Genomic DNA, 17,072 nt, shown 5'->3' on the forward strand with positions numbered 1-17,072 from the left:
GAGCTATATTCCTCGTGGCTGCCTGCTTTCACAGCTGGTGAGCCAGTAGGCGACCAGCCTTTTCATAGAATTTACAGTGCAGAAAGAGGCCATTCGGCCCATCGAGTCTGCACTGGCTCTTAGAAAGAGCACCCTACCCAAGCCCACACCTCCATCCTATCCCCATTACCCAGTAACCCCACCCAACACTAAGGGCAATTTTGCACACTAAGGGCAATTTAGCATGGCCAATCCACCTAACCCGCACATCTTTGGACTGTGGGAGGAAACCGGAGCACCCGGAGGAAACCCACGCACACACGGGGAGGATGTGCAGACTCCGCACTGACAGTGACCCAAGCCAGGAATCGAACCTGGGACCCTGGAGCTCTTAAGCAATTGTGCTAACCACAATGCTACCGTGCTTTCCCCTCGCTCATTGATGGTCCCCCATGTCTGGCGGAGTTGGTGTGCTGCTTTCCTAGTGGATAGCAGGTTAAAGTCCATTTGTAACTTTTTCCACTCTGCCAGAAGCTCTATGGTCGGGGTCTCTTGGTACTTTGTCAACCTCCAGGATGGAGTCAATCAGGTGTTGCCTGGCCGCCCTCTTTTCCCTCTCTCTGCGAGCCTTGTAGACTATAATTTCCACCCTGATCACGGGCTTCAGTGCCTCCCAGAACGTGGAAGGTGAGACTTCCCCATTCCGGTTGTTAGTCATGTAGCCTATTGCCTTTGATGTTTCCAGGCAGAAGGCCTTGTCGGCCAAGAGGTCCATGTCCAACCTCCATTTGGGGCGTCAGGCAGGGCCCATCTCCAAACTCACATACAGTGCAGAAGGAGGCCATTTGGCCCATCAAGTCTGCAATGGCCCTTGGAAAGAGCACCCTACTTAAGCCCACACCTCTACCCTATCCCAGGAACCCCACCTAACCTTTTGGACACTAAGGGGCAATTTAGTACTGCCAATCCACCTAACCTGCACATCTTTCGACTGTGGGAGGAAACCCACGCAGACATGGGGAGAAAGTGCCAACTCCACGCAGATACCCGAGGCCGGAATTGAACCCAGAACCCCTGGAGCTGTGAGGCAGCAGTACTAACCACTGTGCCACCATGCTGTCCCTGTGAACTTTGTGGACCGGTGAGAAGAACGAGAATTCCCTCTCGCCGGGGTGCAGGAACCTCCATGGATCCACAGCCCATCTGTTCCATGAATGTTCCCAGTTCCCTATCTTTTTCTCCATTATGGGCTTGATTGGTCAGTCCGCAGGTCCTGCACGCAGTTAAAGTCGCCCCCCATAATAAGTCTGTGTGTGTCGATGTTGGGGATTTTCGCCATGGTCTTCTTTATAAAGTCTGTGTTGTCCCAATTGGGCATATACACATTTACCAGTACTACCGGTGCCCTGTCTAGGACATCGCTGACCATGACGTACTATCCCCCTTGGTCCGTAACCGTCCTGGTCTCCGTGAATCTTGTCCTCTTGCTAATCAGTATGGCTATTACACTTGCCCATGTCCCGTAGCACGAATGATACGTCTGTCCCACCCAGCTCTTTCTTACCAGTCTGTCCTTCTCGCTCAGGTGTGTCTCCTGCAGGAAGATTATGTAGGCCTTCATGCTTAAGTGGGTGAAGACTCTGGATCTTTTCAATGGTCCGTTAAGTCCCCTTACATTCCAGGTGACTATCCTGGTGGTGAACTTCTGTCCCCCCGTTCCTGCGGGATCAACCATACTTACCTAGTGGACGTGCCCCTGCATTCCGGGGTTTCCCTTTGTTAGGGGGCCGACCAAAATGGCCACGGTCACCATTCTCACCATGAGGTCGGACCCCTGTGCTCTGGGGTTCCCTTTGTCCGGGGGGCACCCAACATGGCCGCCAAGTGTATGTACGCCACGTGGGTACACCCCTGCACTCCGCAGTTTCCCTTTGTTTAGGGACACTCCAAAGTGTCTGCTTACAGTGCCATCTTGTTTCCTCGGCCCGCACCCTGACTTCCAAAGCCAATTCGATTGCCAACTTTTTTTCTCCATTCTGTTCTCTGTCTTCTGTGCTCCACCCCCCAAGCCTTTGGCCAGGCTCTCCCTCTCCACCGAGAGGCCCGCCCTGGCCCCCTACTGCCTGTCTTCCCATGCTAGCCCTCACTGCTAGCACGGTGGCTCCCCTCCCAGGACTGGTATAGCCCTTTGTCTGTGCCCTCTGACTGCCTGCTTTCCTTTCCGCCACCTCACCTGCTTTCCCTGTCCTCGTTCTCTCCTGTACCCGGTCTTTCTGGTCAAAATGAAGCAGTACAGTCCCGCGCAAACACATAGCCATATCTATAAGTCTCTGGTTCTGTCTTTGCCTTTTAGCGATCCTCCTCCAACACGCCTTCAGCGCTGCCGTGCCAGGCCGTTAGTCCGTACAAAGTCATTTGATTTTGTCGGGGTGTTGAAATAATGTTCTTTGCTCTGGTACATGACCCAGAGTCTGACCGGGAATTGCATGCCACATCGCACCCCACTCTTTTAGAGCGCTGACTTTGCCTCGTTAAACTCGGCGCTTTCCTTTGCCAGGTCTGCCCCAATGTCCTGATCGACCCGGATACTGTATCCTTTCCATGTGCTCACCTTTGTTTGCCTGGCCCACCTCAGGATGCTTTCCTGATCCTGGTAACGGTGCAGCTTCGCTATGATTGCTCTTGGCTGCTCCCTCGCCTTGAACTTCAGTCTGAGCTACCTGTGTGCCCTGTTGAGCTCTGGGGGGTTGGGGAAACTGCCCCTCTCGACTAGGTTGCCCAGCATTTGGGCGATATAGTCTATTGGGTCTCTGCCCTCGATGCCTTCCAGCACGCCCACAATTCATATATTCTGCCACCGGGACCTGTACTCCTGATCCTCAACCTTTCCCTTCAGACGGGCCTGTACCACCACCAACCTTTTCACCTCTGCCTCCAGGACAATGATCGTGTCGCTCTGGTCCATCGAGGCACTCTCGAGGCCTTGGAGCGTCCTTTCCTGTGCCTCCACTTTCTTAACCCAGCCCGTCGATTGTGCGTTTAAGGGGGACCATCACTGGCACCACCACCTTCACCGCCACCTGAATCTCTGTTATAATCGCCTCCTTCATGGTGGCCAGCTCCGTTTTTGGGAAGATCTTCCAACCGTCCCATGGTGGGAAGCGGAGGCTGGTGCTGGTGTCGGTCCCGGTGTTCAGGTCGCTGGTTTCCCTCACTCTTGGGCGGCTGGGGCCTCCACTTCGCCTCGTTGGTCCACCGGCTCGTCCGCCCATTGATCATGCCTTTTTCTGGCACTTCTGCCCTCTCGTCGGCCCCTGGAGCTTCCATTCTCCGGCGTCTTCTGCTCCATTAGTGTTGTTTTCTGTTGGTTTTTCAGGCCAAATTCTTCCAAAAGTGACTTTTTTGGTTCTGGTTGGGAGGAGAGCGTCCGCTCAGTACATCACCGTCACAAGCTTGTTCAAATAGATAGTTTTAAGGAACCTCTGAGAGGAGAAAAGACAGTAACAGAGGGACTTCAATGCTTGGGGTCTCGGCAGCTGAAGACACAGCTAGCTATGGTGGAATGATTAAAATTGGAGATGCACAGGAGGCTGGCATTGGACAGTGCAGAGATCTCAGAGGGTTGTGAGGCTGGAGGTGGTTGCAGAGATGGAGCTAAACGAGACCATGGATGGATTTGAGAAAATGGATGAGAAAATGAAAATTTAAGGTTTGTCATAGTGGAAGCCATGCAGCACAGAGAACAAGGGGTAATGGATAAAAGAAGTAGAGTTTTTGTTATCTTTAAGCTTGAAGAGGATGCAAGATGAGAGATCAGCCAGGGGAGCATTTCAATTGTCAACTCCAGAGGTAACAAAGGCATGATTGGAGTTTCAGTTGCTATTGAGCTGAAGCAGATGATTTTAGGGAGGTAGAATTAGGCAGTCTTGGTGATGAGGAAGGATATGTGGTCAGACATTCATCTCAGGCTCAGGTGAAGTAACAAAGTTAAAAATGGTCGAGTTTAACCTTGCCCAGTTGCCAGAAGAGGGATGGGGTCAGTGACTATGTAGTGGAGTTTGTGGCCTAGGGAGAAATCAGAGAGAATTACTTCCATCTTCTTAATACTTAGTTGGAGAAAATTTATGCTTATCCAGTATTGAATGTCAGAGAGTCTGTGAGACAAATCAAAGACATTGTATGTGTGAAGAAAGGTGGTGTTGAGGTAGAGCTGGTTGCTGCCGGTGTATACATGGAACCTGTTTGATGCACAAGAGAAACAGCATGTAGATAAGAAATAGGTGGCCCAGGTTGGATCCTCAGAGGAGTCCAGAGGTAACTGTCAGTAGTAGAAAATGAAACATTTGCATGTAATTTCTCTGGCCATGATTGAATAGCTATAGATAGAACCGGGCAAGTGCAATCCTACACAGGTGGATGACCATGGAGAGGCATTGAAGGAGGATGACGTGGTTAATCATGTCAAAAGGTGTAGACAGGTCAAGCAGGAGGGCTATTTCAGTACTGTAACTCAGGATTTGTGTATGGCGTTCCACACAAGATGGGCACATAATCTGGGAGACGATAAGGTGTTTAGGGTCTTTGGAAAGGAAAGTGAGATTGGAAATGGGGACTTGGATTCAAAGGACAGAGGAATTAAGTTATTCGAGTGATAACAGATTTAAAGGGCGGCACGGCGGCACAGTGGTTAGCACTGTTGCTTCACAGGTCCCAGGTTCAATTCCCGGCTTGGGTCACTCTCTGTGTGGAGTCTGCACGTTCTCCCCTGTGTGGGTTTCCTCCGGGTGCTCTGGTTTCCTCCCACAGTCCAAAAATGTGCAGGTTAGGTGGATTGGCCATGATAAATTGCCCTTAGTTCCAAAAAGGTTGGGTGGGGTTGCTGGGTTGCGGAGGTGGGGTGAAGGTGTGGGTTCGGTGCGTGCACTTTCCAGGGGCTGGTGCAGACCCAATGGGCCGAATGGCCTTCTGCATTGTAAATTCTATGATTCTATAAAGGGGACCTAAGGATATAGAACATCAACAATATCAGCTCTGAGGGCCAGTTGGAGAAGGTGGGTGGTCATGAGTTCGTTGGAAATAGGATGAAGGGAGCAGTCTTGTGAGCAAAGAAAAACTAGGATAGAACATGAGGGCAGATAAACGAGAAGTAGACAAAGATGCAAGTTCAACGCTAAGGCAAGGGGAACCTCATGGGCATTTGCCCAAGTGAGGGATGTGATAGAGGAGTTGAAGTACTCCATAAATCCATGCACTCCTTTGTACTTGTTGATTTTAGCATGAGCTGTTTCTGTGCTTTGGCAGGTACAGAAGCTAGATTGGAACATGGGAAAATAAAAATAGGAGCAGGAGTAGACCATTTAGCCATTTGAGCCTACTCCACCATTCAAACCAATCACAGCTGACCATCTACCTCTTAAGCCATTTTTGTCACTATTCCCATATCCCTTGATGTTATTAGTATCTAGAAACCTTTTTTAAAATTTAGAGTACCCAATTATTTCTTTCCAATAAGGGGCAATTTAGCGTGGCCAATCCACCTAACCTGCACATCTTTGAGTTGTGGGGATGAGACCCATGCAGACACGGGGAGAATGTGCAAACTACACATGGACAGTGACCCCGAACCCGGGACCTCAGCGTCGTAGGCAGCCGTACTAACGTGCCACCATGGCGTCCTAGTATCCAGAAATCTCATTGATTTATTTTCTGAACGTGCCCATTGACTGAGCCCTCTGGGGCAGAGAATTCCAAAGATTTGCCATTCTTTGAGTGAAACAATTCCTCCTCGTCTGTCTCAAATGGTCTGTCCCTTATCCTGAGATTGTTCTCTGGTTCTAGACTCACTAGCCAGAAGAAGCATCCTCCCCACATCTACTCTGTCACACCCTATAAGAACTTTGTTAGTGTGCATGAGATCCAAATCATTTATGTAGATTGTGAAAAGCCGTGGCCCAAGCACTGATCCTTGTGGTATCCACCTAGTAAAAGGCTACCATCCTGAGAGTGATCCATTTATTCCTACACTCTTTTCTGTCTGTTAACTATAGCTCAATCCATAGAAGTGTGTTACACCAATCTCATGTGCTCTAAGTTTGTTTACGAACATTTGTGTGGGAAAGCCTTCTGAAAATCCAAATACACCACATCCACTGGTTCTCCTTTATCTATGCTGCAAGCAACATCCTCATAAAACAACAGTTTCGTCGAGCATGATTTCTCTTTCGTAAATACAAGCTGACTGCCCAATCATGTCATTATTTCCCAAGTATCCTTTATGATAGATTCTAACATTTTCAGTACTACTGATGTCACAACTAACCGGTTTGATGTTCCCTGTTTTCTCCCTCCCTCCCTTAAATATTGAGGTGGCATTTGTTACTTACCAGTCTGCAGAATCTGTAGAATTTTTAAAAGATAAGCACAATGCTGCCGCTATTTCTATAAACATCTCGTTCAATACTCTGGGATGCAGCTCATGTGATCCAAGGTATTTATTAACTTTTAATCCCATTAAGGATGCGGGTTATTTGATCATGGAACTGCATAAAACATGGATGCAAATTTGGGAGGCCATGGCAAACTTTGAAAGGGTCAATAGTATTCAGGGACAGAGACATGTGTTTTATTTGAGGAGCGCAACCATTGAGCCATGCCATCTGGTCAGTTAGATGCCTAAACCCCTTGACCTATTTCTAGCTGCTGTGCTTCACCACAATTTGACTTCAAACCTGGGAACTGTGCATGGGATCAAAAAGGTACTGGCTAAATTCATTTGAAATTAATCCGGTCAAGAACTCACCAGGCCACATTCTTCTTGGTCTTTTGGCCTCTTCTAGCCATTTGTTTGGAACTGGGAAAAACTGTATTACAATTCTTTCTTTCATGTTTACGTCAGTGCAAAATCTGAATCTAGCACTAATTTTAAACAGTGTTTAAAATTATAAAATATATATATATATATATATCTATGTATATATAATATGTATACGCCGGGATCGAGACCGGGTCCTCAATGCCGTGAGGCAGCAGTGCTAACCACTGCACCACCATGCAACCCTATGTTTATATTTTTTAAGTGGATCTTGACATATAAAGATATAAGCCATGATAGGTTTTAACTCAAAACTGGCAGATTATAACCGTAAACTGTCATTGCTGGTTTTAAACGAATTGTTTATCTTGCAATGTTACAATTGCAATTTTTGTTCATGCATTAACCAGGCTTCAAATAGTATGCAAGAAATTTTTGGATTGTCATTAATATATGGAGCACAATTCACTCAAAAAATGACAATGCCATTTTGGACGGGTTTGGTGGGGTGATTCCTGTGGCTTTTTCGGCAGATCCAGACCTGTATTCACTCACACTTTGTCGTTTTTTGGGGGGCTTGGGGAGTTTCTCACCGGTAAATCCCACACATTTTTTCCATTGGTACTGCCAGGGTGCCAGAGGCCCTACACTGTTCCCAACCATCCGGGGTGCTCCAATGGCCAGAGAGCCCCCAGGCATGGCCAATACTAATCGTCTTCTGGGTGAGACCTCGTCTGTGCTGCTGGTGACTCCCGGGAACCTGGAGAATGCCGCCTCATACGAGTTACGCATATTTAAATATTACAATTTAATGGCTAATTTAAATATCATTACATGGATCGCACCCATCGAGAGCGTGATCCAGATGTCAACATGTGTCAAGTGACTCGCGATCGGCTCGGCACCTAGCCAAAGCCCTTTTTGGGCCTTTCCCGTGATGTACCCAGTGCAGTGGGATCACCACCATGCAACTCAGTGGAAAAATCGCATCCAAACAAAAATCTAGTGTGTATTTTTGTAGAGAATATTTTACAATTTCGTACTTTATTGGATCAAATGAATAATCTATTTTGTGAAAATCATTTGCATACTGAAAACAAATTGGCTATTTTGCCTTGACGAACTTAAAGCAGCTGCTTTAGTTATGCCATAATGCTTTTGGAAGCTAATTGTCTCGGGTTTGATTATATTTTAAGGTATGCATAGTTTTCATCAGTCATTCCTCTCTGAGAAACTTGGTAGACTCCTGAAAAAAAAATTGCTTCTTTAATTTTATTTTGCAGATCCTTAGCCAATGGCACGGCCGAACTATTATTCGCTCTTGTGTAAAGCTGAGTTATAATCATGCACAAAGCATAATTGAGGATCCAGAAAAGATATTCAGTCCTGATGAGCTACCATCTGTTTCACCTGATCATTCTATTCGTGAAATAAAGACTGCTGTAATAAATCTTGATAACATTGCTAAGCATCTTCGTAGGCAACGGTTTGACGGGGGTGCTTTACGATTGGACCAGGTGAGCATCTTTTATTGTGTAAGGAATACACAAAGTACTATTTTAACTGTGTCAATATACAAAGGCTGTCACGATATTTATATTTTAAAAGGTTAAGCAGGAATATTTGAGGTAAATTTCTGATTCATATTTAATAAGGTTTTGACAGCAATGTCGCAACAGGTTTGTGAATAATTACAATGGACATTTTTAAACAAAATACTGTGGGCACTGGAAATCTGAAATAAAAAACAAAAAGATGTACTGATGTGATTTTGGCCTGAAGTGTGAATTTCCTCTCCACGGATGTTGTCTGGCCTGCTGAGTATTTCCAGCATTTTTTGTTTATGTTTTAAGTTGGGTAGTAGAACACACAGTACTTCGTACTGAATTGAAAAAAATGTTTAGATAGTAAATTTTTTGAGAACATTAAAGTTCCATACTAAACAATAAAGTTTCTCATGACCACAAGAAATCTCAGCACTTTATAACCAATTAAGTACATTTGACATGTAGTGACTGTTATTATGAAGGAAACTATAGATTTTGAACAATGCAGGCTCATAGCTGTTCTATCCCACCTATTGCTCAGCCAATAAGAAGAGATTTTTTAAAATATAAGTTTAGAGTACCCAATTCATTTTTTATTCAATTAAGGGGCAATTCAGCATGGCCAATACACCTACCCTGCAAATCTTTGGGGGGTGAGACCCACGCAGACACTGGGAGAATGTGCAAACTCCACACGGACAGTGACCCGGGGCTGGGATCGAACACGAGTCTTCAGCGCCATGAGGCAGCAGTGCTAACCACTGCACCACCCTCAATAAAAAGAGAAAATTCTGGAGATGTTTTTCAGGTCAGATACATATCTCTGGAGACAAAAAAAGTTTAACATTTCAGGTCGATGACCTTTCATCCGAACTGGAAAAGGTTAGAGATGTCTAAAGCAGGTACAGTGATGAGGAAAGATCAGAAGGGATGCAGTGAAATACAGAAGAGAGTAAATGACAACGGCATAATAGTGCCTTTTGTCTTTTAGCCTTTCCTGCCTGCCACCATATCACAGACCTTGCCTTTTGTCCCTGACCCTGCACTCCCTTTCCTTGCCATTTGCTTAAATACAGCTTTTCTCAATTCTGAGAAACCATTTTCTAGTTTTATTTCGGATTTCCAGCATGTGGTATTATATTTCTCAGCCAAGTTGGTGTGGGGAACTGAGGTCATGTCTTTCCTCACAAGGAGGGAAGATCCTCTTTGTACTATAGTTAAGTAACTTTCATTTAACAACTCAAGATTTGCAATTAAGGACTTTTGGGAAGCGGTTTATTAATCTGCTATTCCTTTGAGCATAATTAGTTTTGTGACTTGGGCAGCGTTTTAAAATGTAGGAGTGTAACTCTCGCGGAGTGGCAATCATAGTCAGATTGACACTCCACTCCAAGTTACTTACCCTGAAATGCAGCAACACCTTTCTCGATGACCTTTCAATTTGAGCACAGTAAAAAGTCTTACAACACCAGGTTAACGTCCAACAGGTTTGTTTCAAACACTAGCTTTCGAACACTGCTCCTTCACCTGAGGAAAGAGCAGTGCTCCGAAAGCTAGTGTTTGAAACAAACCTGTTGGACTTTAACCTGGTGTTGTAAGACTTCTTACTGTGCTCACCCCAGTCCAACGCCGGCATCGCCACATCATGGCTTTCAATTTGAGCCAACTGAGAAAAGTGCAGTGCAGTGGGTTCCTGAGGCCCTGTGCTGAGGGCAGCTCAGGCAAAAGTAAAGAAGACATGTCCCCTTTTTAGTGGCACTAACTGCCAAAAAACAAGAAGGTTTTAACATCCACCCACTTTTAGAAGCCAGGGAAAAGTAAGTTTATACGGTAAGTAGACAGGATTGGAGGTTGGATGTAAAGGGTGGGTCAGTGGGGGGAGGGGACACATAATCTGTAAATTCACTAAAACCTTACTTTCTTTGTGAATGGATTCTAAAGAAACAGCTTCAATCTCAAAATTCTGTTTTTTTATTGCTTAGAAATGTGAACTTGTATACTAATTGATATTAAGCAATGCAACTAACAAAGCAAAATGGGGCATTTAATATTTCAAATAATTTGAATTATCAGATAATTATTTTTGGCTTCTAAGGCTTCCAACAGTTGTGTGAATTTCTGATCCTTTACTCCTGAAAGGAAGAAACTTTTAGTTTTATTAAATTGCTGATGAGGTAAGAAATGCTAATGAACTGATGGCTATGTCAACTATGAACTGATGTGAGTTGCTGCTGAATGGGGATGGCGAAAGCATGAACTTGGTGGTGCATGGTAAAGGAAATGGATTTCATGAAAGGACAAAGCAGTAGTTAGAGGAGGAGAATAAGTCTTGCATTTATATTGTGCTTTTCACTGTGACATTATGGGAAATGGTCAGAATACAAAGGGTTAATGTCATAATTAACCACTAGATGGAGCTAGACGAAGAACTATATAAGCATTGACTCTCAGGCGTCTGGGAGAGGCTGGAGAGCAGAGGAGCAGTGAGAGAGATCAGAGTACTGTTATAGATAGAGTGTAGAGACTAGTGTTAGTAGAGTGTAGAATGTAGATTACTACATTATTGTTTACTATGCGTAAGTGGTCGAGCTTTAATAAGTAGTGTAAGTAAATGTTAGCTTTGTTAATGAACGTAGCTTCTGTGGTCTTTGTGAACACTACAACATGCAGCCTGATAGTAGAATCACAAGAACACCACATTCACAACCACCGAATGTCTCAAATTGCTTTACAACTAATGACTTACAGTGAAGGAGGGCAGAATATAATGGAGTTACTTGTGAACATTAGTTGTGAAGCAGGAAAGATGAAAGCAGAAGTTTTTTAAGTAGCATCAGAGCTGACATGGGAGCTACTGGACTAAAATTCTGAGAAACAAGAAAATATTGGGCAAAACAAAAATGAGTAGGAAACCAGATTTGAGAAGCATTGGAAAGCCAAAATATCCCAAAGAGAGATTGGAGGAACTAGGTAAAACAGAGTAAACCTCAAAATAGACTCAGCTGCAAGTCTGGCAGGAGAGGATCAAACTGATAGAACCAGTGAATACGTATATTCATTCTTATGCCAAGATGAACCAAGTTTTTTTATTTCTCAAAGCTGTATTGATCCACCTTTGAAATATGATTCACTTATAAATGCTTATTTAAACTTCTTTCAAAACTTCAGTTTTAATTTCAATGTTGCATTCTTAATTTACTATCTGAATTTTGAATCCACTTATGAAAATAAATTGGACTTCTTTAAATGAATTCTTGGACTCCCAAAAAGTAAATAGGTTTTTTGTTTTTCTTCCCTTTCCCCAATCTAAAAATGCATATTTGATATAATTAATTCCTGACATTCAGTAAGCTGTGCAGATCGGGGGCAGAGTTTTACAGCCCCGTCACGGCAGTAGTGGGGCTGGAAAAGGTAGCGAGCCGTTTAAAACTCCATTGGCTTCAGTGGGACCAGAAGGTCCCGCTGATGGGAGGGACTGCACAGATTTGCATTGTACTGAGTCTAAGAGTAGGGATTGGGTTTCCCCTCACCTAAATAACATAGCCACGATGATTATAGGTTTTTTGGAACCTTGAAATTATTGAAAATACTTAGTATTAACCCATTTGACGCACCTTGGGACATTTTACTGAATTAATGGTTCATGGTGTAATTGTAAGAGGAGGTTTTCTTGATTCTTCCTCATCTACCTGTTTTTCTTCCTATTTTCATCATTTTCTGTTCTGTGTACATTAAATGTGATTTAAAAAATCAAAAATAGTACAGCTATTTATAATTGATAATGTGCTTCACTTTTAAAATAGAATTTAATTTGTAACTTAATTGAATATTTTGCTTTTCTACTAAACATCATCATAATGTGTTCCAAACAGTTACGATTAGATAATTATTCATTTACATATGAACATGAAGGAATGGAGCAGCCCATATGGCACTTCAAGCTTCTCTGCCATTCATTAAGATTACAGCTGATGGAAAACCTCAGATCCAATTTCTCACCCAGTCTCCATATCCCTATGCAAACAAGGCAGCAGTGCGGGTTCAATTCTTGTACCAGCCTCCCCGAACAGGTGCCGGAATGTGATGACTAGGGGCTTTTCACAGTAACTTCATTGAAGCCTACTTGTGACAATAAGCAATTATTATTATTATTATATAGCCTTCGTGCTCAAAAATCTGTCAATCTCAGTAGCGAGTATACTCAAATGACTGAGCATCCACAGTCCTCTAGAGGGCAAATTCCAAAATACTCAGCCTAAATTTGTTCAGTTACCTAGTCTCTATTGCTCTCTCTGGAAGAGAATTCCAAAGATTAATTAGCCTTAGAAAGAAGAAATTTCTCTAGATCTCCCATTACATGAACCCTCATCCCCTCCCAATTATTTAGTTTAAAGCCCTCTCTACCATCCTAGTTACCTAGTTGTAAGATTCAGCAATACACTGTTCCAACGCAGATCAAATGACAACAGTACAGCTCCTTCTTTCCCCAGTACTGGTTCCAATGCCCCAGGACTTTAAACCCATTTCTCCCACGCCAACCTTTGAGCCGAGCAATCAACTCTTTGATCTTATTTATCCTATGCCCATTTGCTTGTGGCTCAAGTAATAATCAAGAGCTTATTTGCTTTGATTTTGCTTTTTAATTTGGTCTATCTGCTTATACTCACTCAGTAGAATCTCTTTCTTAGTCCTGCCTATGCTGATGTGCCCACATGGACCAGAACAATTGGATCCTTTTCCCCCTCATTCCAATTTCTTCTCCAGCCCTGAAGAGATGCCCTTAATTCTGGCACCAGGCAATCAACACAGTCTTCAGGACTTATGCTCTCAGCCGCAGAGAACAGTATCTATCCCACTGTCTCCTACTTTTGTTTTTATTTGTTCATGGGACGTGCTTCGCAGGCTGTGCCAGCATTTATTGCCCATCCCGAATTGCCCTTAATAATAATAATAATCGCTTATTATCACAATATGAAGTTACTGTGAAAAGCCCCGAGTTGCCATATTCCGGCGCCTGTTCGGGGAGGCCGGTACGGGAATTGAACCCGCGCTGCTGGCATTGTTCTGCATTACAAGCCAGCTGTTTAGCCCACTGTGCTAAACCAGCCTTGAAGGGGCAGTTAAGAGTCAATCACATTGCTGTGTGTCTAGAGTCACATGTCACTCAGACTAGGCAAGGAGAGCATATTTCCTCCTTTAAAGGGCATTAGTGAACCAGATGGGGTTTCACGACAATCGATAATGGTTTTATGATAATCATTAAACATTTTTTAATTCCAGTGGCAGGATTTGAACCTTAGTCCCAGGAGCATAGTCTGGGTCTCTGGTTTACTAGTCCAGTGACAATACCATTACGCCACCGCCTCCCTATACTCCTGTACTTCTTTTTGCTCCCCCCATTTGAATGGCCACTTACACCACAGTGCTGTGGTCAACTGTCTCATCTTCCCTGCAGTTCCTGCTTTCATCCATACGAGCTGTGTAAGAGCACCAAACTGTTGGACAATTACACATCTGACCCTCCTTACAGTCACACCTTCCTGTCCCTGACCACTGACCTATTATGATGTACCTAGCCTAAGGGATGTGACTGCCTCCTGGAACAAAATGTCCAGTAACGTTCCATCTCCCTAATGCATTGTAGTGTCCAACGTTTTGACTCCAGCTCATAAACTCTAAGCCAAAGTTCCTCAAACAGCAGACACGCATGGATCACACAGTTGTTCACCAGCTCCCAGCAGAGTAATATTTTAATAATGTTTTTGAATTTGATGCAGTAGGAGATGAGGAACTAATGGAAAAATCAGCAAGGATGTGGGTAATGAAGGTGGGAAAGATTACAGAGAGTTTTGGAATTTGGGGCAGTTGGAAACTGTGTTGTGTAATCCCTGGTTATTGGATTAATCAAATCTGGAGGTAATGTGGTTAAGGGTTTTAGTGTTGATGGGAATGAGGTAAAAGCAGAGATGAATGATATTATGGAGATAAAGTAAGTAGTGTTGGTGATGGATATATATATGGGATTTCAAGTTTATTGCAGTCCAGAATGTCATTAAGGCTCCACTATATCTGAAGAAGCCAAGATTGAAGATTGCTTTTATTGTTTATGATCAAACTTTCACACTCAGTGTGGAAAAATATAAGATATAATTAAAGATAAAGCCCCCACTAATGGGGCAGTTACATTTTATGCATTTCTATAAACAAGTCAGAGAAACTACACTTGCCAACACACCATCAGCGAAACAATCTTCAAGAAATAGTTTGAATGACTGAAAAGTTTGAAAATAAACTTTGTAGATTTATCGATGTACAGTGCAGAAGGAGACCATTCAGCCCATCGAGTCTGCACCGGCTTTTGGAAAGAGCACCCTACTTAACCCACGCCTCAACCCTGTCCCCATAACCCCACCTAAACCTTTTGGACACTTATCATGGCCAATCCACCTGACCGGCACATCTTTGGGCTGTGGGAGGAAACCGGAGCACCCAAAGGAAATCCACACAGACACGGGGAGAGCGTGCAGACTCCGCACAGATAGTGATCCAAGCCGGGAATCGAACCTGGGACCCTGGAGCTGTGAAGCAACTGTGCTAACCACTGCGCTACCATGCTTCCCCAACAACAATTATATTGTTGAGGGAAAGCAGGCCATTAGCACGGACACATCCAAGTTGCCCACTAACAATATATTTGAACGTGTAAGTGTATTTTACCCAGCAGCAAAGTCTTTTAACTTAAAAAAAGGTTTGTTTATTTCAAGCTCTGAAAGTTACCCGAGAATAGATATTTCCTAATACATACAAATGAAGATAAACTGAAGAAATAATACGTACAAACATAAATTAAGATTAGTCCCTATTCCATGAAGACCTGATAAGTTTTAAAGTTAAGGGCCGGGATTCTCCGAAATCCCGGCCAAGTGTTGACGCCGGCGTCAAAACAGGCACGAGCGACGCCGGAGTCATCTGGCCTCCAGGCCCAGTCATACTCCCCTTCCTCGGGGGCTAGGACTGCGGCGCAAAGCTGTGCGCTGCTCCGGCGCCGAAAGCCGGCCCTACTAGCCGGTGCGAGTCCGCGTCGGCCCCCGGGAAACATGGCAGAGCCCTTCAGGAGGGCCTCGCGCGGAGGAACAAAGACCCCCCCCCCCCCCCCGGAATGACCGTGCCCGCCAATCGGTTGCTCCCGATCGCGGGCCTGGCCACCGTGGAGGCCCCCCCCCGGAGTCGGCTCTCCGCGCACCACCACCCCCACCAGGACGGCCCCCGCAGCCAGAAAGCCGAGGTCCCGCCGGGTAGGACCACACGCGAACAACGCTGGCGGAACTCGCGGGCACTTCGCCCGTCAAGCGCAGAGAATCGCTAAGCGGCCCCTGACTGGCGGCGCGGCAACTGCGCCGGCACAATTGCCGACCGGAGAATCGGCTGCCCTGTATTCGGAGCGGCATGGCGCCCCGCCCCCTGACCCGGCAACTCTCTGACCCGTCGCGGGCTCGGAGAATTCCGCCCAAGATCTTTCATTGTTTGAAGTGAAGGTTGTAAGATTGTAGAGTTGTCTCTACGATCACAGTTGAATTGCTTTAATAGTTGAGTTTAGTAGCTAGAGTCAGGGTTTACGGGGAGGAGAGAGGGTCCCTTATTGTGGTGTGGGAATTTCAAACTAATTATTTAACAGCAGAAGCCGCAGCTGTGTCTAGATGTTTTTCTCTGCCTCTCCCTTGGTTGAAGCTTCACAGTGGTTCTGTGGATCTGCTAGCTTTCTGCCCTTTTCATGATTGTTATAGACAAGGCAAGATGGTCACCATTATCATGCAACCTGTACAATAATGCCAAGTCTCCTTCATTACAGTTATCCAAAGTCTCCTCAATCTCTGCAGTGATCAAAAGGGTCAATGTTGTTCACATCTTGTAGTGGCTTATTATTTAGTGTCTCTATGTTTGGAGTAAAAAATTGGAGTAAAAAAAAAAAATCAAGTGATTAAGTTTCTGTTTGTCCTTTTGGATCACTCATTGAATTGTTAATGTACATATCTGAAAATATCTCGTTATCTGACTGAAGGGGTTCTAACACAAATTCACAAGGAGAAAATCAAGTGACCTTCACAGTCCATTTTGGAAACCGTCTTTAAACTCAGTCCAAGGTTTTCTAAAAATGTGTAATATCATAACTGAACTAACAGCCGTGAACAGATTTTTAGGAGCACTAGAGGTGTTGGAGCGGCACACTGAATTACACAATTCAATGCAGCGCAAGCGACCAGACCAATATCTTGTTTCAATCAATACCATTCTAAACAATTATTTGTATCATTGTCTGTTTATATGGCATAACCAGAATCCTTGCTTGCCAGTGAAATAGTTACTGCAAAAGTAATTGATTGTGGGAATCACGTTGCGACATTTCACCATCATTGGGCACAGATAAATCGAAAAATATGTTCTGCTGGAGAACAAACAGACTTTCAGAACATACATCTGGATCCCATTGGTAGTGCTCAAGTAACTCTTGGTGTTTGGTTACGGAAGGTAAAACAAAAACTCCACAGATGTTTCTATTAATGTAATATTCCACAATGTTTTGGCATCTCTCCACTTCAGATCATAAAATTGAAAAGAACAAGTCTAAACACTTGCTGTTTGCAAGTGGAATCTTTCAGGTGATACAAAATTTAACAATGGACATTTCATGGAACATTGTCCCATTCCATTACAATATTGTTAGATATGGTTTCCAA

The 17,072-nt window shown here is 44.4% G+C and overlaps 1 protein-coding gene across 3 annotated transcripts in view; it reads left to right on the plus strand.

Annotated features, from left to right (window-relative positions):
* Positions 1-17,072, plus strand: part of dis3l2 (DIS3 like 3'-5' exoribonuclease 2) — a 426,581-nt gene that overhangs the window by 252,312 nt on the left and 157,197 nt on the right. For all 3 annotated transcript variants that reach the window (XM_072474282.1, XM_072474283.1, XM_072474285.1), the window contains one exon: positions 8,074-8,307. In XM_072474282.1, coding sequence (XP_072330383.1) covers positions 8,074-8,307 — 234 coding nt within the window. The remainder of the gene's footprint in view (positions 1-8,073; positions 8,308-17,072) is intronic.

The sequence above is a fragment of the Scyliorhinus torazame genome, chromosome 14 (genome assembly GCF_047496885.1).
Source record: "Scyliorhinus torazame isolate Kashiwa2021f chromosome 14, sScyTor2.1, whole genome shotgun sequence".
In the NCBI taxonomy this organism is placed as follows: Eukaryota; Metazoa; Chordata; class Chondrichthyes; order Carcharhiniformes; family Scyliorhinidae; genus Scyliorhinus; species Scyliorhinus torazame.